Source organism: Tremella mesenterica, assembly GCF_000271645.1.
Source record: "Tremella mesenterica DSM 1558 unplaced genomic scaffold TREMEscaffold_6, whole genome shotgun sequence".
In the NCBI taxonomy this organism is placed as follows: domain Eukaryota; kingdom Fungi; phylum Basidiomycota; class Tremellomycetes; order Tremellales; family Tremellaceae; genus Tremella; species Tremella mesenterica.
In genome coordinates this window covers 935,080-957,452 of record NW_006711230.1, presented here as the reverse complement: position 1 = coordinate 957,452, position 22,373 = coordinate 935,080, and the positions used below count along the sequence as shown (strand labels likewise).

At 48.9% G+C, this 22,373-nt stretch overlaps 4 protein-coding genes across 4 annotated transcripts; 2 read left to right on the top strand and 2 right to left on the bottom strand.

Moving 5' to 3' along the window:
• Positions 1 to 1,470: 1,470 nt before the first annotated feature.
• TREMEDRAFT_31148 (uncharacterized protein) lies at positions 1,471 to 2,341 on the top strand (the record flags this gene model as incomplete). Its single annotated transcript, XM_007004843.1, has 2 exons — positions 1,471 to 1,662; positions 2,150 to 2,341. The coding sequence occupies 2 exons, from the start codon at positions 1,471 to 1,473 to the stop codon at positions 2,339 to 2,341; spliced, it is 384 nt and encodes a 127-aa protein (XP_007004905.1).
• A 1,813-nt stretch (positions 2,342 to 4,154) lies between these two features.
• Positions 4,155 to 6,095, top strand: TREMEDRAFT_62870 (uncharacterized protein; the record flags this gene model as incomplete). Its single annotated transcript, XM_007005072.1, has 9 exons — positions 4,155 to 4,276; positions 4,417 to 4,530; positions 4,702 to 4,715; positions 4,832 to 4,912; positions 4,951 to 5,114; positions 5,154 to 5,291; positions 5,379 to 5,575; positions 5,774 to 5,886; positions 5,992 to 6,095. 9 exons carry the CDS (start codon positions 4,155 to 4,157, stop codon positions 6,093 to 6,095), a joined length of 1,047 nt encoding a protein of 348 aa, XP_007005134.1.
• Positions 6,096 to 8,507: 2,412 nt separating this feature from the next.
• Positions 8,508 to 11,200, bottom strand: TREMEDRAFT_62868 (uncharacterized protein; the record flags this gene model as incomplete). Its single annotated transcript, XM_007005071.1, has 9 exons — positions 8,508 to 8,834; positions 9,070 to 9,301; positions 9,399 to 9,601; positions 9,650 to 10,078; positions 10,149 to 10,379; positions 10,531 to 10,554; positions 10,599 to 10,618; positions 10,649 to 10,802; positions 10,928 to 11,200. 9 exons carry the CDS (start codon positions 11,198 to 11,200, stop codon positions 8,508 to 8,510), a joined length of 1,893 nt encoding a protein of 630 aa, XP_007005133.1.
• Positions 11,201 to 19,713: 8,513 nt separating this feature from the next.
• Positions 19,714 to 22,056, bottom strand: TREMEDRAFT_62865 (uncharacterized protein; the record flags this gene model as incomplete). The annotated part of the gene is made up of 5 exons (XM_007005070.1): positions 19,714 to 21,007; positions 21,058 to 21,427; positions 21,517 to 21,654; positions 21,718 to 21,930; positions 21,984 to 22,056. The coding sequence occupies 5 exons, from the start codon at positions 22,054 to 22,056 to the stop codon at positions 19,714 to 19,716; spliced, it is 2,088 nt and encodes a 695-aa protein (XP_007005132.1).
• Between the last annotated feature and the right edge of the window lie 317 nt (positions 22,057 to 22,373).

Here is a 22,373-nt window from a genome sequence, read left to right as displayed (position 1 = left end):
CTTGGCGTTAGCGATGTGGACATGGCATCTTCATCGGAGCACGTTTCACCGAGCGCTGAAGGGATGGAGACCTTGGAAACGATATCCAGCTCAGAACGGCCGACACCCAAGGCATCGCAACAACTCCCTCCTCTCGGAACGTCTGTACCCGTCATTATCGAAGAGGTCAAAGAGTCCTCCGCTCCGAGCACACCCACTCGGTCCAAAATCAGTCGAGAGACCGAAGGACTCGCTTCGCCTACCACCCCCCGAGCTCCTCTGGCCATTCGTACCGACATCGATGCTACTCCTCGAGCGAGCAAGCCGTTATCCGCAGTCGAGACAACGCCAAAGCGGAAGGAGCCGACTGTGGAGCCTATCAAGAAGCCAGCTCTCACACCTGCTGGTTTGCCCAAGCCGCTCACCCAGAGTGCTCAGTCGAAAAGGAGAAGCAAGGGTATGTCACTGGACAAATTCGGTTTCTCTCGATTACTCGGACAAGTGGCCGACGAGCCCAAAACCGCTCCTCCGACGTCTGGACGTGCAGCTGCAGCTATTCAACGAAATCAGACTGCGTCGTCCGCTTCGAAGCAACAAACACCCACTGGAGGTGTTGTACGTCCCCGACCTGCGGAACCGGAGAAAGACAAAGACAAGAAGACTCGTCGACGAACTTTACAACTCATGGTAAACCGAGCAGCTTCGCCCAGAGAAGGCAAATCTACAACTGCCCCCGCTCCGACTCCCCTCAGCCCTCGAGATACCAATGCTACTCCTCCTGCTCCTTCTGCTACCCCTGCACAATCACCTCCGATGGTCATCACCGGTCAAGGTATTCATCCTGGTTCTCACGACAGGGAACAATCCTCCACTTCTTTGGTCACTGTCGATGTTGTCACTCCACCACCCGGGGCACAAAAGGGAGCTAGTTCCAATGCGGCGAAGAAAGTCATGGATTGGTTCCGACGCAAATCCCTTGCCAAAGACACGCTTTCTGGGTTCAAAGGTGTCAAAGATGATGTCGAAGTGGATGGTGAAGTTGATGGAGATGGAGAATCTACTGGTTCCTTCGTCAGAGTGTCAGATGGGAGAGGAAGACCGAGGATCGATACTGTCGCCGCTGCAATGTCTTCAACATCTTCCATCGCCCATACTGCCGAGAGTGCTCCGCCATTGGTGGCAGATGTACCAGAACCCGTACCAGATTCTGCGACCTTGCCCAAGTCCGCCTTGTCTCCTTCGACCCAACGTGAGAGGATGCCACTGTCGCAAGCGGATAACAAGACGAATATCCCTACGACTACCACTTCTCTTTTACCTCCAGTCATAATACCCTCTCCATTATCACCAAAAGCTAGATCGACTCTCCCCACCCCGACCTCGCAAACTCCCAGTCAAGCTCTCTCGTCAGCACACGGTTCAACGATGCCTCACGCCACATTGGGACAGACAAAAGGTACCTCTAGTCATAGGACATATGACGATAGTAAGATGTCTGTCCATCATGGTGTTGTCGACCAAAGCACTCTCTCGTCTCGCCCACCGAAAGAGGTCATGCAAGAGGTGATCAATGTATTGTTAGAAATGGGCATCGACGTGAAGAGGGAGAACGAGTTCAAGTTAAGATGTGTAAGAGTGAGGAGGAGAAAGGCAGGACCCAGTACGGGGTTGGGTCTGGGAAGCGTGATGAGTGTCACCGGAGGAAGGGGTTTCACTCTCATGGGGAATGCTTCGACTAACAAGGTAAGTAGGACCTTTTCTGATCTGTGTCAAAATACCCTTCCTTCTTCCTCCGGCTGCTTCCCAAATGTGTTGCACCAATCGCAAGTCATCATGATGTTCGGCAGCAATGCTACAGTTCACTTCATGTCAATCGATACTGATGCATAGACCGACTCCCGAGGTCTACCTCTCCCCACCAGCTCTTCAGTCTCATCAGGCCTCAAAGGCATGTTGCTACGAAGAGGCAGCAGCTACTCGTCACATGTTGCCAACCTGAATAGGGCAGAGAGTAATAATGTGCTCAGCTCTCCCTCGCTTACATCCCTCGCGGCTATCACCAATACCAAAGAACCCTTATACGGGGAACACTCGTGAGTGATCGTTCCATTAGTGTTGTCCATTCCGAACCTGCCTTCACCCACGATCATCGTTCGTTGTCACCATTCAGCCCACATCTGATAACCGAGGAGACATTCGAGAGTCGGCTGACATCCACAGTGTCGACTCGGGTGACGAAGTCAAATTCCACGTCGAGTTGTGTAGGATCAAAAACCTTCCCGGACTCTATTCACTTACTATCAAACGTATCAAAGGATCAGTATGGTCTTTCAAATTTATCTATCAAACGGTTGTTGAGTGAGTAATACTTCCATCCTCTCTTTCATCTTTTTCTCCCTCATCTTCCATCAACCTTCCTCACCCCCATTCGTCCATCGAACGTCACTTCTTTCCTCATGACCTGACATCAATCTTGCGAACAAAGTTGACATTCAGACGATGCCAAACCCTTACCCACTAAACCGCATGTAATGTCACACGTATCTTATCTCGTAAACCAACCGCATATATATCCACACGTCTCGGTAGAACTCACTTTAATCGTATGAAAGGGCAAGATATGACGAAGAGAAACACATTCTTATCTAGTTTTGACAAAAGAGTCATTGAAATCCATACATCCTTTTCCATTTTCACATACATCCGCATTTTTGTTCATAATTTGACTCGCTGCTTTTGTCTCGTTTTTTCTCGATTCTCATCAGTCTAGGGAAAATCTGTCTGCATGCATGCACGTATCCACTTCTGCACTCCTGATCACTCCACTCTTGCATACTTAGGTCGAGACATACGTAGCTGACATGAATCTGCGACTCGCCGACTATGGTATGAAGCAGCCTATGTCTCATTTGTTCCTGCTCATTGCGTTCCTATCGTTCTTGGCTTTGATATGGAGGTCGGGAATTCATCTGCCTGGGTGTCATCGGCATTGAGGACATACTTTGTGTACGCCTCATTGGAAAGCATCATGACTCTGTTGCCGGTAAATGACTCGTTTTTCCTGGCCACTTCTTGTCCAGATTGTTCAAGCGCCCATGCCTGTACACAATGTGACACCGTGTTCCCCCCATGACTCCTCACAAAAGCTTCCATCTTCTCCTGAAACTTCTGCATCACAGAACTGATGTAGTCTGGCGACCAGACTGGCGTGTCATGCTGCACTTGACCATCAACTATCATGGCTCAAACAGTTGTGAATGGTGCGCGATCATATTCAGCCTCAATAAACCTTCCAACATCCATCCTTGCACATTCTTCGGGGGTCAATACTTTGATATCAAAACTTGTCCCTAATCTCGCACTAGCAGTCTTGACGCTTCTGATTAGTAAGTCAGACCAGTTGTGTTGGAATGTTCCAAATCAACAAGTGGAGGTTCGGCCGATTGATGGGCGTCATAGTATATCTCTTGGATGATGGTTTTTGCCTCCTCTGTGTCTTCAAACGACTTAGGACCGGTGTACCGGGCTGTCTCCCATGCCAAAAGTGCATATTGGGTTATTGGCGTATGAGACGGCCATATTTCAATCTCAGCTCTAGGTGTGTTCATCCTGACTGATCGACCTAAAACTATGGAATGTATCAATTCAAATGAGAGTACGAGTAATGTTGGTAGGGGAAGACGATGAAGGAACAGGAAGGAAGAACGGACGGATAATGGGTTTTATAGCTATATCCAAGCGGTCTCCATCACAGGGGATTACCACTATGAGGTGGAGGTAAACCCTCTGATCTTTCACCCTCCTATGACTCGTTTACCAATCTTTCCTTTCATCGGTCATAGGAAACCGACGCATTTTCCAAGTTTCATGGGAAATTGGCACCGCCACACCATCAGCGTGAAGGACGAGCGGATGGGAAGGAAGACGGAGACTCGGCCATACAAGTGGGTTGGGCATGACCCAAAGTAGTTAGATCAAATACTACAAGTACGAGACCGTGCGAATCCGTCATGCGAAAACATCGGATCAAAGGAAAGGAAGTGACCATCATCAATTTTGATCGTTGTCTCATCCACTAAATTTGGCAGGAACGGATTTGGTCCAAAAAGTCATGCATCCACTGCCTATGACGAGCGGCCGGTACTTTGTAAACCGCGTCTCATCGCCACTTTGCAATGTCCATCTTCCATCGATTGGACGACTTTCTCACCAAACAACTCATTCACTCATTGTCTCTCACCATTCTTACATCTCCCCCCGTCATCCTTCCCTCTCTCCTCACCACCCACTTACAGACGTGAGTTGAACCTTTCTGCTTTTTGTCTCTTGTTTGTCTGATGGGAACATAGACATACAGACTACTCGGAATTCATTACCTGATATCGCCCTCTTGGATACAGTCCGGCTATAGATTTAACACGTTAGACTCTCTTCTAGCCTTTCAACTCCAAACCAACACTTTCTACAGCCATTACCTGGACACAGTCCGGCTGCCGGCTCAAAATTCTCATCTTTCACATCCGGATATTGGCTACATAAGTCACACATCTCGTGAGCCATTCGACAGCTCTGTTTTTATGTCTTTCCTTCATCACTGCTCCCTCTTACTCCGTGTCTCTCTTGATGTTTTGCCGGTATTCTCCCTTGCTCCCATGTGCTACTGAATAAGGGGAAATGCTGCCATTTTTTTTGGAAGGAGCACTTGCTGACTTGAACTCAGAGGATGGAAAATACCCGTCAGTTCTCCTGTACCAATCCCAATCTCTCACTTTCCTGAAACAATTTTGCGTCAAAATAGGGGGAAATGCTGCTATTTTTTTTCTTCAAAAGTAGTTGCTGATAACACCTTCAGGAGATAAAGCACCTCCCAAGAAAAATCCCGGAAATCCTGGTTTTAAGAGAGACTATTACAACTCAAAACGTATTGAACCAGGTAGGTGTACCATCTTCTTCGGTCATTGCTAATTTTAGACACATTCTATCCCGATTCTCCGTATTTTTTACAAGAGTTCTTTGACAAAAGAACAAAAAACCATAATCCGCGTCCCCTGAACAATTCCCAGCAAACTTTCGATGAACTGCTAAGAAAGGAGAATATTGAACTTCCCCCTGCTACTCTGATTTCTTCTTCTCAGGTGAGTTCCCATTGTCACCAATGATTTCCCTGATTCTAGTTTCCCTTCGCCATTCCATGCAGTTTGGATGATGTGGGTACACCAAACGGACGGCCTAAGTTCTGGCTCATGGCATTTAATCTCAATCTTCCACGAGACAATCATGATATTATGAATGCCTGGGAGATGATTGAAAAAGTAAGCAGTCCAACCATCATGTTTCTCGTACTAACACACTAGTCCGGACTTGTCCCCTCCTGTAAATCATCCAGCTTAAGGTCGAAGACAAAAGAGCGCCCCTTTCACCCTGGTGTCTGGTTTCCCTCTAACTGCCGGAAGGATCATACTCGTCCATTTCTTTCCAAAGATGCTAGATCCAATGAAACCCAACAATTCATGACAACTTTTGACAGGATTGCAGGAGGAGGTACACTCAAGAACTTACGGAAATTTGACCCTGTCACTTCCAAAAGAATGTCTCAGTCAGTCCTCTTCTCTTCTTCATCCAACCTGTGCTGATGATCAAGAGCCCACTTTTTTGTGCATCACCTAGTCAACCACATGGAACACCAAATTAGTGTGGGATCTGCTCCTTTACGCCTTGGACAAGTTGGATCTTCTCTTGCAATCAACAAGGGGCAGTCAGAAGAGTGGCATTTCGATCGTAATGATGATGATAGTACGTATTCCATCATCTCAGTCTTTGGCTCAGGTGGGTGGAAATCTTCTGCAGAAAATCGTCAGGGATGGCTTGTTCTGCCTCAGCTCAATATAGAAGTTGAAATGCCAGTTGGTATGTCCCCTCTTTTCTGTCACAACAGGTCTAATACAAAAGGGTCTGTTGTTTTTTTCCAAGGGTCCCACCTTTTACATTACGTGAGGGAACTTGATAAGGAAGATGGGGACAAAAGGTTGGTTGTCACTGCCTTTGCCTGTAGTGAGATGTCCAAGTATTACGAGGGCCACAAACACGAGATTGTATCAAAACAAGTGGGGAACTAGTGGAAAAGTGATGCATACTATTCATGCCAAATTTATGAGATTGAATAGAATAGCTGATCACGCTCAAGAGGAAGTAGCGTTGCAAACACCAACCAGCCTGCTTCCCAAATAAGTCAGGGCCCATTAGCACCAGGAGTCTGCACCGCCTCTTTGTAGATCTAATCCACCACCTCTGTAACTCAACCAGCTCTGTCGCATCTTTTACTATTTCAAGTTCCAACTTTGCTCTATCTAGTTGCTATCTGTAGGTGCATCGAAGCTGCAAACATGACCGACACACTGCAGGTAGGTTGGTCATCTCTCTATAGCACGGTTGAATGACATGTTTTTTGCCTCCATTCCACCTATCTCAACTAGAAACCACCTACATTCGTCGAAATATTGCCATGTACACATCCTATGCTCTTGAGTGGATCAACACCAATCCGCTGGAGCGTGACCCTCTTCTCCTTGGGCCTCTGATAGGTTCCACCACCTCCCTCATCGAAGATCTCCGGCAAATACAGCTCAATCTCCCCCCCTCAGTCTTCTCGCCCCTGCATATCCACCTCACACATGTTCAGGACAGTCTCAATATGGTTCAAGACAATCTACAGAGTCTGCTTGGTCCCCCAGCTGGTGGTGGACCATACAAAGAGTGGGTTGTTGGTGAAAACGGCTACTACCAACTTGCACTCAATGTACCTCTTGTCAAGGACATGCTGGCCAAGGGATTTCGAGAGAAGAAGATCCTGAAGTATTTAGGAGTATCTCGAAATACTTTAAGCAAGCTCAAGAGAGAGATTGGGGTCAGAAAGAGGGCTTTTACGTTGATAACAGATGAAGATCTGCGAGCAGTGAGTACCTGCACACTCTTCTCTTTCCTCCTTGGCCATTGCTAGTCCTAGGTTAGCCAAGTTGACACTTTCCTAGGAGATTGTCCACATCTACAGGGCTTGTGGGGGCCTAGAAGGATGGAGAGCAGTGTGGGCTGAGCTCAAACGACGAAATATTATTTTACCTCGTGATCATGTTCGCCTACAGGTTCACCTCCTTGATACAGGGGAACTTTGAACCCGCTATGCTCGCACATGTGTCCGTTGTGTCTACAGGGTACCATTTGCCAACAGTCTCTGGCACATCGATGGCCACCACAAGCTCATTGACTTCAAGATTGTCATACACGGGGGGATAGATGGTAAATCTCGAAAAATTGTCTTTTTGCAGGCCAGCAACAATAATCAAGCTGAGACTGTGACTGCTTGCTTTGAAGAAGCTGTCAGGACACATGGCTGGCCTAGCAGGGTACGAGTGGATTACGGGAAAGAGAATCTAGGTGTAAAAAGACTCATGGAGGACGCTAGAGGTACGTTATGTCTCTGTCTCCTTTGTTTATCCTGTGATTTTTGCTGATGTGTATCAGGCCATGATCATCATCCCTTCCTCCAGGGGCCCTCCACACGCAACCAGAGAATAGAGAGGCTATGGGTGGACCTCCAAGAATGGTGCACCAAGCGATATCGAGTGGAATTCCAACTTCTCATCAATCAAGGCCTCCTATCCCTTGACAACCCCCTTGATATTTGGTGTCTCCACTTCTGCTTTCTTCCTATGATCAATGCAAGCCTGGAAGCGTTTGTGGGACGCTGGAACTTACATGGGATGGATAGAGAAGGGGGAGAGACCCCAGAACAGATGTGGTTTGAGAGTGAGTGGACTACAGCTACCCATCTAACAGGAACTAATGTCCTGCAGGTATCTTAGAAGCACACACCCACGGAATCGACATTCTTGCCGATCCTGCTGGAATTGTCACACAAGAGGCTACAGACCAAGGCCTTCAGCAGGATCGGGCTCTAAACTTTGCAGAATTTGGGCTAGACGATTATGGGAGAAGAGCAGAAGGAAACATTCTACAAAATGACCCGCATGTCAAGGTTCTTCCTGTCCTGGTCAATGTGGCCGAGGATTTAGCTTCTGTCTTAGCTAGTGATGCTTTTCAGGTGGATATGGGCCAGCTCATAGGCCCTTGGGCTCTTGGTATGATGGATCATGGGGTAGGTAGATACATCATGTGTAGACAGGTTCTTGATAGGTTCATCCGAGTTAACTTCCCTCAGTATGTTAACAACGAGTCACAAGCTTGAAGTTTGTACATTTGTGCTTTTAGTCTCTGCTCTGGTTGCTACAGAGCCCATATGTATGAGATGTGTTTCATTTAACCTAAATAAACCGAAAAATTCTCACACTGACACCAATCCCTTCCCTTCCCCCTGTGCGCACTTTCCTTAAGAATATGTCCACCTCCAGTTGCTGTCCTAATCTACTTTCTGGCCATCAGATGATCATTTCCGAGTATTTTTTCATGAAACAACTTGGAGATGATAGAGAAGACTTACCTCTTCCTAAGCTGAGCCTCATCGGAGATTTCAATTAAGCCGAGCCGGCAGAATTGTTTGTCTTACGAGGGATTTTTCCCACTTTGCTGGACCTTGGTGGGGTCAACTCTATTGGACCGGTTTTCCTCTTTCGGGCCCGAGGCGACATTGTAGTCTTAGGAGAGACATCCTGAGGACTCTTGAGGCTAGAAATCAACTTGCTAGGACCAGGCGTGGCGTTTCTAGCCAGTTCTTTGGGGTTGACAAGCGAAATAGACTTCAAGCGGCTGGAGGATCTTGAACCATGACGGAATATCTTCTCTTTGGCTGCAGTACTGTCTTCTTGGCCAGGAATCTTGTCATCCACATCGTCAAACCCCGGCTGGTCATCAGCATTTGCCAAAGCAACAGGGAATCAGAGGCCCAAAGAGACGAACCTGGTTGAAAAAATCTTGAAAATCATATGACTGTTGATCCTCAAGAGATGGATCACCTTCACAGTGATGTTCGTGACTCAATAGACTAGGGTAGGATACACCACAGATGCCACAAGAGATAGATGGTGAGATTACCTCCATGATAGGAACCAGGCTTGGACGATCCGAGTCTGCACTCACAGACCGAATGGTAATGATTTCACGGGTTTTCCCTTTAGTCTCAAGACCATGCTCCTTCTTGAGCTTCTCCCAAGCATTCTCAAAAGGGCCAACAAGGCGTGGAAAGGGGGAGTTTGCAACAATGACAGCTCGGGATTGATTCTTGAAGAAGGTGATGAGGTTACCCGCAGCCATATCCATTGAAAAGGCGTGAGGTTTCATTGTCTCATTAAGTCGGGAATAGCGCACCCATCTAGTTGTTTGTCAGCCACAAGATGACATCCACAGGTCAGACACAAGCTAAGTGAAGAAAGGTCAAGCAGAGAGAAAGAGATAAAGTGATGACCCACGAAAAGCCCCCATCTTCGACTTCGTCCACATGCTTGAAAGCCTTGATCACCTCCTCCCGGACATCATAGCCATTGAACTTTGCCTGAAACGAAGGGAACCCAATGAAATCCATGTCCTCACACAGATCATGCAGGAGTGTGTACTTCTCTTCGGTCCAGGGAGCGTCTTGAGCAAGGACATCTCGAGAGGGGACAAAGATCAACTGCAGATTAGACTCTACTACTTTTAATAGCCTGAAAAGAGTGCTCACTCCCTCATCCAATGGCAACGATATTCTTGCACCTTTGTCCACCTCTGTAGCTTCTTTGGGGACCCTACTAGTCCTCTGAGTGGTCGAAGACAAGGTGGGGCGACGGGGAGAAGGATCTTTACCCCCTTTACCTTTGAGGCCACTTGGCCAGCCGGTAATTGAGTTCCTTGGCACTGAATGCTTAGCAGTCGCAAGAGTATCGAATGTAGAGTTGTTATTCACACTCATAAGGCTTTGAAGCCCTTGAGGGGTGTACACAGGCGGCTTTGGGGCGGCAGTGTTGGTGGAGACAGGACCAAAGGAAGAAGATGTGGTCAGGGAAGAATTTTGGACCTGTTGCGGGGCCGCTGAAGTTGCTGTAGACGATGCAGCAGCCCCTGAGGACGCTCCTCCCAGGATTTCCATGATCCTTATCATCATCTGGACCTGCTGAGGCTAGAAAAGGGGGAACATCAGCGAACATTGATACATTGGAGAAGGAAAAGTCTTAATTACACACATTGATGTCCTTGAGAGCCCCTAAGCCGTCCATCTTTGCTTTTTTGACACGTATAGGGGTACTGAGATGAAGAGACAGCGACGTAGAAATGATCAGTATGCTGGAAATGCTGTAGGTACTCTCTGAGGGGAGTAATGGGAAAACAAAGAAGAAGACAATGTAATTCGGGAGTTTCCGGACACCGCGGAACTTTACAAAGTACCATCCGCCCGCGATAACTGCCACATTCCGCTGCCACACTCATGCACCCCACCACTTTCAAAACACTGTAGAACAAACAACACAACATTTGGGGCTCTGATACTCCGTCCAGACAATCTCTTGCATGTCAAGAATGGTAGGTGTCACGGACCATGTCGTAATATCCCTGACCATCACTGACCCTCCTTTTACCATCACCGAACCACTGTCCGTGTCACGGTCGTCGTTTCTTCTTCTCTATTTACTGACGGTCAACAAACCTCGGCTAACTACGTCGTAGTGGGGCGTCAATGTCTCACTAGGACAGGGTACTTGTTGGGGAACTACGGCTGACTGCGCCGTAGCGATACGTCGAGTGGTAAACAATGAGGTGATTGTCGATGAACTGCGGCTAACTTTGCTGTAGTACGTCGGACTGCTGAATGATAGCTCTCCCTCACTTGAAGGTTGTAGCTACTGAATATATCTCTCGCTACTGACAACAATCAAGGATCACTGAAGAAGTTCAGCAATCTGTAATCTATCTATACTTCTCCTCTCTACTCGTAGAACATCCCTCAACTCCTGCACAGCCTCACGCTCGGTCCTCTTCGTTCAACTTTGCCGTACTTTGTCTTGCTCCCTCCACTCTGCTCTGCCTCCCTCAGTCTCTTTCTCCTAACTTCGCCGTAGTTCTCTGCCAGGCGGAGTTGTTGTGACAAATGCTCCCTAGGTTCTTGTAACTTCGTTGTAGTCAGTCTCAGTAGTTTGGGGTTGTGGTGGTTGCCAATGGATAAGGGTTCGGTGATGGTGAAAGGAGGGTTGATGTCATGACTCGGTAAAGTCGTGACCCGTGATTCAGGGATTTTCATTTTTTTTTGGTACAATTTCATATGAACTCACCCGAATTCATACGATTTCATATGAACTCACCCGAATTCATACGATTTCACACGAACTCACCCGAATTCATACGATTTCACACGAATTCACCTGAATTCATATGAAATGACCACGATTTCATATGAAATGACCACGAATTCACATGAATTCATACAAAGTCTCCCAAAATCATATGAATGATTTGCGCATCAGAAGTCCTGTCACGAACTACGTCGTGACACCTCCATTATTCCACCAACAATGACGCTCCTTTGACCATCAAAACCCCCATCACGCCTTAACCTCTTTACTCTACACGTAACTCAGGACATCTGAGACCAAGTACGGCGAAGTTAGACAGAGTTAGGCTAGGTAGGGACAATGGGAGCAAAAGTACGGCGAAGTTAGACGGAGTTAGGCTAGGTAGGGTCAATGGGAGCAGAAGTACGGGGACGTTAGGCGGAGTTAGTGTTAGGCCTGGTACGTCTCAGAGGAGAGACGGCAGGTGGACAAGTGATGTGAAGAGATGTGTTGATGACAAAGATGATAAGAGAGATAGAGGAACTCTGATACGCAGGACGAGATGACTTACTGACAATGAGGGAGTCTAATATGATGATGACAAAAGCAGGTCTGATAACTATATTGAGACCCAAGGTGTGAACGAAGATAGGCTTGGGGCCAATGTGGAAGACAAGCTTGAAGTCTAGGTCAGTATTAGATGACTTGGTCAGTAAAGGTTGAAACGTATGATAATTGATCTCTGAAGAAAAGAAACTATGAAAGAAGTACAAGGGGTTTATATCCTTTTCCAAGTCCATTTTGGGATGTCCGCCGTCCTGCGTAGGAAAGAGTCGTATTACTCGGTTCCTATACTATATTCTATCAAACTACCAAACTAAAAGAACTGCATTCTTGTTGTGATGCGTACAATTCGTTGTACTTTGCATGAAGAACGTTGAGACGACGGAAAGAAGGTGGGAGACGTTGAAACATGTACACTTTGCGGTGTGTTACGTGTAATACGCCGTAAAGAAGATGTGATTCAAAATGGGTGTTAGGATCTGGTCTACCGGATCGTAACAGTTAGTCGGAGGAGGAAGAGGATGGCCGGGGACTCGGGGAAGTTGGACAAAGTGCGTTGAAGTACGTCAAAGCGCGAGAGGGTTGGATGAACGTCTAGGAGGAATAGATAATATTAGCTGAGAAGATCGCTGAAGTTCTTCAGCGATCCTTGATTGTTGTCAGTAGTGAAAGACAGATAGAGATAGCTATTTACAAATCGAGATACATCGCCATCAGTAGAACAAAACCCCAGTTAGAGTAACTACGCCGAGGTACGCCGTAGTTACACCCCTTTTGACGTCTGCGCCCTCCCGGTTGGGTGAGACATCGATCTAGAAGGACCAAGTTAGCCGAGGTTCGTCGACCGTCGGTCTATTAGGAAGTAGTTGTTCGACGGGCGTGACAAGTCCCTTGGAAAAGGATATAAGGAGGACATTTCTAGCTTGTAGTTTCTTCTTCTCAAGGATCAAAATATTATTTGTCACTTGCAAAAGACCTCTTCTTGACATACTACTTACATCTGACACTTCCCTCATCATCATTACCCCTGTCCACACCATCACACACGCCCATATTGTCATCTTGACCTGCCCGGATCCTTTGCAAGTCACTTTAGTTGTCCGACCACATGTCACGCCTGGGGGTAGACTGCGATAGCGTAGGGACTGCCTTAGGTACTGAGGGGTATAGTCTCTGACTCGTCGAGCTAGATGACTGCCTTAGATACTGAAGGGACAGAGAGTACTGGGTTAGAACCAGTTGAGTGACGTCTCTTACTGGAAGGGGAGGATCGAGGATAGGAAGACGAGAAGTAAGAGGAGATTCATTGCTGGAGAAGTTACTGAAAAGTACAAGTTTATATAGACAAAAGCTAGTTACAAACGGGTTGACCAGTCTGGACATTCTTGCTCTTAGGCTACCAATTGCGTAGCCCATTTGTCATGCCCATCTGGTGCTACCATCTGGTATGCCCATTTGTCATGACCATTTGTTATCACCATTTGTCCTTACCATTTGTCATGCCCATCTGGTGCTACCATCTGGCCTGATCTTATCATTCCTAATTAATTATGAGTCACTAATACTTTGAGTCCTTACTTATTCCGAGTCATGATTACTGATTCATGACAGGAGCTCCCCCTCTAAGGGCAAAGTCCTCTGAGCCTTGATGATCTTTGTTGTTGTTGTCTTGAGTTTGAGGTTCCTTAATTTTCTGATGTGCTCTAGCTGTAGGGAAGTGGTGTTGTGGATCCTTGTGATGTTTCCTGAGGAAGGCTTTATATGCTGTGGTATGATGAACATTCTCCCAGGGTTCCCATGAATTATGAGCACTAGAGTAATCTTTCCAACTGACCAGATAATCATATCCATTATCTGAGCTGATTCGAGAATCAAGGATGTGGTTGACAATGTATTCTTCTTGACCATTGACTTCAATGCGAGGTGGAGGATCTTGAGGTTGTTGAGGATGACCTTTACGCATAGGTTGTCACGAACTACGTCGCGACACCTCGATTACTCCACCAACAATGACCCTCCTTTGGCCATCAAAACCCCATCACGCCTTAACCTCTTTACTCTACACGTAACTCAGGACTTCTGACACCAAGTACGGCGAAGTTAGACGGAGTTAGGCTAAGTAGGAACAATGGGAGCAGAAGTACGGCGAAGTTAGACGGAGTTAGGCTAAGTAGGGACAATGGGAGCAGAAGTGCGGCGATGTTAGGCGGAGTTAGTCGAAGGAGGAAGAGGATGGCCGAGGGCTCGGGGAAGTTGGACGAAGTGCGTTGAAGTACGTCAAAGCGCGAGAGGGTTGGATGAACGTCTAGGAGGAGTAGATAATATTAGCTGAGAAGATCGCTGAAGTTCTTCAGCGATCCTTGATTGTTGTCAGTAGTGAAAGACAGATAGAGATAGCTATAAATCAAGGTACATCGCCATCAGTAGAACAAAACCCTAGTTAGAGTAACTACGCCGAAGTACGCCGTAGTTACACCCCTTTCGACGTCTGCGCCCTCCTGGTTGGGTGAGACATCGACTCAGAGCGTGAAGTTAGCCGAGGTTCGTCGACCGTCGGTCTATTAAGAAATAGTTGTTCGACGGCCGTGACAGTATCAAGGATCGCTCTTACCGACGACCCGTGCGAACCTCGGAGAAGTACAAAGATAATATGGAACCAGAAAGAAGAATTACACGAGGGATGAGTAGGGATGGAGACAGGATGGAGGAGAACGAGAGGAGAGCATTGGAGGAGCTTAGCAGAGCAATGGGGCAGGACCTTGGAGTGGAGGATAGTGTGGGGGGATCAATTCAAGGAGATGAGTTCGTTCCACCGGTGCCTTCTAACCCTCCTTCTCCTCCGTCTAATGCTCTCCCACCTGCGGGATCCCCACTTGGATCAGACCAAACCCCACGCCCAAGAGAAAACACTGGAAGTACGGCGAACTTGGGAGAAGAAGGAACACAAGGGGTGGTGTTGGCCTTGATGCAGATGGTGGCGAATATGAACAAAGACATGATGGAGGAGAGAAGGCGTAGGGAGGAATGGGAACAGAGAAGAGAAAGGGATACAGTGGGCGGGATTGCAGAAGGGATATCAGAAGGAGTGAGGTACGCCATGGGACGGCAAACTTCGGCGACCCCAAGCGTAGTGGGCGAACAACGGAAGGGGATAAAGCTACCTAACCCAGACCTCTGGAGAGGAGATCGGAACAAGTTAACCGCCTTTCTGTCTGAGTGCGACGTACATTTCGAATTGAACTCTCATCTTTTCCCCGACGACACTAAGAAAGTCTTTTTCATGATCTCTCATCTACGCGAAACACCTCTTCTTGCAGTGCAGCCCGATCTATCCAAAAGACCTCTTCCTGAGTACCTCACGACACACGATCAGTTCGTTAAGTACCTCAAGACTAACTTTGGTGATCCAGACGAAGAAGGAACTGCGGCCCGACAACTTAACGACCTCAAGCAAACCGGGTCTGCTTCGGACTACTTCTCCGCCTTCCAGCGACATGTTGCGATTCTTAAGTGGTCTGATGATGGAAACCTAGTTGACCGAGCCAAGAAAGGACTAAAATCGCACCTTCTAGATGAAATTGCAAGACACGGTAGATCGTTTGGGACTGTGAAAGAGCTATTGGAGTTTGTGATTCCCTTGGACAACCGCCTGTGGAGGAGACAAGTGGAGAAGGAGGCAGAGAGGAAAAGGGAAGGAGGGATAAGGACAACGACAGTGGTGGAAAGTCAGAGGACGGAGAAGAAAGAAGAGAAGAAATGGGAAAAGGGGCAACCTTCGGCGCAGGGTGGTGTCCAGGCGGCTATGATGTCGACGGTGGTAAAGAGTACACCGTCAAACATCGACGAAGTTCGCCGAAGATGGCCTAGGCCGAGCTCCGATCTGAGGGAGACAAGGAGGAAGGAGGGGAAGTGTACCGAGTGTGGTGGAGCAGGACATTGGCTGAAGGAATGCCCTGTAAGGGAGGCTAAGGTTAAGGTTGGACTGTTGCCTCCATGGGGGGAGAAGTTCGGAGAACGTGGTGGAGGATCGGGAGGGAACGCAGTACCTCTCGGACAGAGGAGGAACTTGAATGCGGTTGGAGGAGAAGTAGATTTGGAAGAGGACCAGGGAAAAGAAGAGGACCTGTCGCAGTAGGCGAGGCTCGGCGGGTCCGCCATATTCTCTCGGCCACCATTCCCAAACCCATAAAAGAAACACAGCTGATGGAGCCAGAGGATTGTGAATACAAAAATACACCACTCAGTACCCCTTGTTCATGCAATGCCGATAATCATCTCCTCATCCCTTCCGTTTCCAGAGATCAACCTAAATCGGACATTTTCATTAATGGAATAAAGCTAACTACGCTCTGGGACACTGGAGCTACTTGTTCATATATAAGCCCTAGGGCGGCAGCGAAGATAGGTGTAGACAAGAGGCGATATCAGGTGAGCGTACCCGTTCACATGTTCGACGGCTCGGTGAGTGTCGCTGGACCCATCACCGAGTTTGTCGAAGTCGGATTTAGTTTGACGAAGGACGCCGAAGTGCGATCTGTTTGTCTCGATGTAACAACGCTCTGCGACGCAGATGTTGTGATAGGGTGGGATTGGATGAGGAAGGAAGGGGTTGTCCTTGATGGAAGAGACAACTCGGTGAAATTTCCCATCCCAACCCCACCAAGTGCGGCGAAGTTAGCGGCCATAGGGCTGCCGACTCTGACGGACGCGATAGACCTCCGCGGCGAAGATGAGCTTGAAGAGCTGAGCCCGGAGGAACAAGACGAGTTGTTCCAGGTAGTTCCTGAACAATACCACCAGTACATTGACGTTTTTAATCCGAAGAAGGGAGGAGAGACCCTTCCCCCTTCAAGGTCCTACGATTTGAAGTTTGAGCTTAAGGAGGGGGCGAACCTTAAGGTCGCCTCCCTCTATGCTCAAGGAGAAGATCAGAGACGCGCGCTGAGAGACATACTAGATCGCGAAATCGCCGCTGGCCGAATTCGGGCAAGTAACTCGCCATACGGCTCACCAATGTTTATGATACCGAAGAAAGCCGAAGGACAATGGCGAATGGTCATCGACTATCGAAAACTGAACGAAGCGACCATACCAGATGCCTACCCTCTCCCTCTAATAGGTCAAATTACCGAAGAACTTGGAAAAGCAAGGTATTTCAGCAAACTAGATCTAATTGGAGCATACCAATTGTTGAGGGTGACAGAGGGACATGAACACCTGACGGCGTTCAGGACACAGTATGGTATGTTTGAATCTCTGGTTGTTCGTGATGGGCTGCGAAACGCCCCCGCGGTCTTCCAACACTTCCTAAATGAGGTGTTTAGAGAGCTACTAGGGGATGGAGTCGTGGTCTACATTGACGATATCCTCATTTATGGGAATACGTTGGAGGAATTACGAGGAACTACGGCGAAGGTCTTTGAGGTACTGCGGAAGGCGAGCCTGTACGTGAAAGCTAGTAAGTGCGAGTTCGAAAGAGATTCGGTGGTGTTTCTGGGTTTCGTGGTATCCTCTAAAGGTGTATCGGTGAACCCAGAATACATTGATGCCATCACTTCCTTCCCACGTCCTAAGAATCTACGAGAGTCAAGGGGATTCATTGGAGTTGTAAGCTATTACAGGCGCTTTGTCCCCAACTTCTCGAAGATTGCTAGACCTATCAATGACTTGACAAGGAAGGAGGTACCATTTGTATGGGGAGTCGAACAGGAGTCAGCCTTCAAAGAGTTGAAGGCTAGGATGTGTACTGCGCCGGTATTAGCCCATTTTGACCCTACATTGAAGACGATATTACAGACAGATGCGTCGTTCTTCGGCTGGGGGTTCATAATTTCGCAGATCAACACGGCTGGTCAAGAACACCCGGTAGCTATTGAGTCTGGTGCTTTCAACACAGCTCAGCTGAATTATACGGTAGGAGAAAAGGAGTTCCTCGCTGTAGTGGAGGGTTTCAGAAGAAGGAGACACTTATTATTGCAGGTAGAAACCACAGTACTTACCGACCATCTAAACCTTACCTACTGGATGGAGCCGAAACAACTCAGTCCTCGGCAAGGTAGGTGGGTAGAGGAGCTAGCTAACTTCAGGTTTAAAATGGTTTATCGGCCAGGAACCCAGGCAAGTCTTCCAGATGGATTATCTAGACGGGCGGACTATCATTCCGGGAAAGGAAGTACCATGGTACAAGAGAGCAACCTTATCCAAGGTCTGCCGAAGTTCGACGAAGTTGACGCCACCACGTCGGAGTTGCGTCACCTCCTTCGAGCATTGCAAGGGACAAGGGAGGTAAAGGAAAATGATCTTGTGGACCCTATGGATCTAGTACTTGGAGTTCAGGAGGACGAAGACATAGAAGGGGTCAGAGAAGAATTATTAGGAGTCGTTTGCGCTGAGTGTTCTCATCCTACGTGTAACGATAACGTGCAGGAACCAGGATCAATCACCGAACTACGCCGTAGTTCGCGGTCTCCTCTAATCCTTTGTGGGGGGTGGAACTCAAGAGGTTTCCTCACATTCGACGATCGCATTTATGTGCCGAACTACGCCGATGCTCGGCTGAAGATCATGAAGATGCGACATGACTCGGCCTTAGCTGGTCACCCAGGTTCAGCGAAGACCCTTGAGCTAGTTCTAAGGGACTATGTCTGGATTGGAGTAAGGAAGGATGTTGAGGACTACATCGCTGGATGCGCGGTATGTCAGAGGGCAAAGACTAACAGACAGAAACCCCATGGAGAGCTTAAACCACTGGAGGTAGCTACGAAACCTTGGTCTAGCATCTCGATGGATTTTATCGAGGAGCTGCCAAATTCCCATGGATATAATTCCATCCTGGTAGTGGTGGATCGGTTGACCAAATGGGCCATTTTTATTCCGACTACGACGAAGTTAACCGCAGCCGGCCTATCAGAGTTGATATTGGACTATGTGGTGGCCCAGCATGGGTTGCCAGAGAATATAGTATCGGACAGGGGATCGAAGTTTACCTCCAAGTTCTGGAAGAATTTGACCGATAGTCTCGGAATAAGACTACATCTCTCTACTGCATATCATCCACAGACTGACGGACAGACCGAACGAACCAACCAGTCTTTGGAACTGTATCTTCGAATCTTCACCTCCTATCAGCAGAACGACTGGTCAAAGCTACTCGCTCGAGCTAGCTTTGCTTACAACAACACCCAGCACTCTGCGATAAACAAAACCCCATTCTATGCGAACTATGGATATCACCCTCGTTGGGCTGAAGAGATAAAGGCTAGCGAGGTCGAAGTGCCCGCTGCTACGGTGGTGGTAAAAGACTTGACTGAAATACACAAAGATTGTATCGAAGGAATTGAGAAAGCTAATGAGAAGTACGCCGAAGGATACAATAGGAAACACCGGACTACGCCGAACTTCGCGGAAGGAGACCTAGTGATGCTGTCGTTAGAGAATATTAAGACGAAGAGACCAATGAAGAAGTTAGATGTTAAGCAAAGTGGGCCGTACAAGGTAGTACGGCAGGTAGGTTCTCATGCTTGTAAATTGGAATTACCAGGAACGATGGCAGGTATCCATGATGTATTCCATGTCTCCTTGCTCCGTCCTTATCACCCTCCAATATTTCCTGGTCAGCAAGCTGAGCCACCTGGGCCAGTAGAAGTAGACAATGTGGGAGAGTCTTGGGAGGTAAAGGATATTGTGGACTCTAGAGTAAATAAGAGGTCAGGAAAGTTAGAGTACTTGGTGGAGTGGTTAGGTTACGAAGGAACAGACGATTCAGTATCATGGGAACCAGTGGAGAACGTCGATGGAGCTGATGACATATTGGCGAAGTTCCACGAACTTCACCCTACTAAGCCGAAGGAAGGGCGCCTGCGAAGGGCTAGGAGATAGAACGTACTGCATACAACATAGGATTACAGCTACGTACCGCTCACTTGTCCTTACTCTTACCCTTACCTTTTCCTTTTCCTTTCTCCTTCGATCTACTCGGTCCCGCGGGATTGGTATGGAGGCTACCGATGACCGAAGGTAGATCGAGAGTCTCAGACGGGAACGCAGTAGAGAGAGAAGCATTCCATGCCCGATTCATAGCCCCAAAGAAGTCACCGAAGTCCTGGACATCTCGAGCAGCTTGCATGCTCGGAGTCCTCCACAGAGAACGTATGGTCCGTAGACACTCGAAGGGAAGACTGAGGAGGTCGAGAGCAGTCTGGGCGGAAGCTGGGACACGAGAACTACTACGGCGACCTAACCAGTCAAGGGACGGTGGTGGCTCATACGCCATAGGAGTGACTAGGAAGGGGGTGTCGAACAGTCTTCGGCGAACATCGGCTATCTCAGTAAGGCTTCGGCGAGAGACGTCCGCTAACCTTGTCCTTGCTTCGTCGTCCAGAGCCTCAGTGTTGACTACATCTACTAACGCCGCAGTGAGATTGTTTAAAGCGTTAGCTTGACGAGAAGAGAAGTCAAGCAGGAGAGATGTATCATTTCGGGCGGCCTCGAGCTGAGTAGTGAGACCGAGGACGAGAGAACGATAAGTGGCGAATTCCTTTTCGTCCTCAGGAATACGGACGTCCAGGGAGATACGAGGGTGGACGAGGGACAACCGGGGAGCAGAGGGACCAGCACGCTGAGTATCTTCACCTTCCACATCACCATCATTGAAGGCAACCTCCTTCTCTTTAGATTTCCCTTTTGATTTCTTTAAAGAAGACTTCGGTGTCTTCTGGGAAGCAGAGGGAGGGGTGACGGGAGGGGCCGCCGAAGTGGCCGGAGGAACAGAAGGACGCCGACTTCGGGTGCTGTGAGCCGGAGGAGAAGCTACCACTGGAGAGGACGGACGTGGCGCCGAAGGACGAGAGGCCGAAGGAGCAGAGGCCGAAGGACGGCGAGAAGACGAAGGAGGAACAGCCGGGAGACGTGATGGGCCGGCCACAGGAGCGAAGGGCGACGGCGACGGAGGCGACGGGCGGAGGTCCGGCGAAGTACGGCGAACCGACCGGAGAGACGAAGGCGGTACCCGCGAACGGGGGACAGACGCTGGAGTCTGGGGAGGGGGGAGAGGAGAAGCGTCGAAGGGACGGGGCGGGATGTCCCGGGCAGAGGAAACGGGACAGAAGGAGCAGGGGCCAGACGTGCATGAAGCACAACGGAGGGCCTTGTTGTGTGGCCTGACTGCCTTGAGGCAGGGCCAGTTTGGACGATTATACGTGATAATCTCACGTCTACTAATTAGCAGGAGTAACTTCGGCGTAGTACGAATAGGTGGACTCACCGGCAACGATCACACGCTTCGTCAACACCAACCGCGATCCAACGACCAGGCTCGGACTTCATCTTCTCCCACAAGTACTCTTCTTCCCGCAGTGATCTCTTCACCCGTTTGGGCGAAGGCTCCCCTCTGGGAGAAGGGGGGGGAGCAGCGACGGGGGCGGCGGCAGCAGGACCGGCGGCGGCAGCAGGAGCGATGGCGGCGGCAGGGCGGGCGGCGGCAGCAGCGGCGGCAGCGGCGATGGCGTTGGGGGGGGGGAGAACCCCGGAAGAGGAAGAAGAAGAGGAAGAAGAAGAAGAGGAAGAAGAAGAAGAGGAGAGGGAACGGCGTCGTTTCTGGCCCACAATTTGAGCAGGGGGAGGGGCAGGAGCGGCTACGAGTTAGCAATGTCTTGGAGAGCTAAAGAACAGATAAACAAGGCCAAGTTCGGCGAAGGTGTGAGAGGTTGGACGAAGAACTCACGCTCAGGACTATCTACGTTGTTGTCCTCTACACTAACCGCCACCATATCATCATCCGAGTGTTCCTCTAACTCGGTTTCACCCTCCGACACGATTCTATCATCCTCATCACTATAATCACCCCCTTTTCCTTCGAAGTCTGACTGATCGTCCGACTCCGAACCACTGAGCGACTCCTGGTCGGAGGAGGACGGAGACTCACCAGGACGAAAGGCGGGCGTCCTGCGGCGAGGGCTGGCGGCAGGAGGGGAAGCAGAGCGAGAACCAGGAGGAGGAGAAGCAGAGGGAGAACCAGCGGGAGGACCGGCGGGAGGAGAAGCGGAGCGAGGAGGCGGGACATCGCCAGACGGCTCCCCCAAAGAGAGGGTGCCGAGGCCGAGGGAGGAGACTTGGCGAGATCTGTCGCCGAAGGAAACTGAACATCAGCCAAGTCCGGCGAAGTAAGGTAAGTGTCGAGGAATAACTCACGAGCAGACGACACCATACCACCAAAGTTCCTCATGGCGGCGAAAGGGTTAGAGGTGGGAGTAGGAGGGGCCATGACGTTAAAAATACTTAAAGAAATAAAAGATGATTCAAGGTAACAAATCTGTTTTCTAGGTAAGAGAGATAGAAAGTTTTGAAAGCAGATGGGAAAAAGAGAGAAGCTCGACGAACTGCTCAGTATTTAGTATAATCAAACCTAAACCCTCGTCGTCAACATGCAGCAAACTTCGCGTTTCATCAACAAAAGGCATCGCAGGGACGATCAAAATTCCCACGCTATAGTGTCTCATCTCAATATAAGCGAGGGTTACTTCGACAAACAACGGTGTTGTTCGGCTGCCATTCAGGAAGCGTGTCTCACCTACAAAAGAC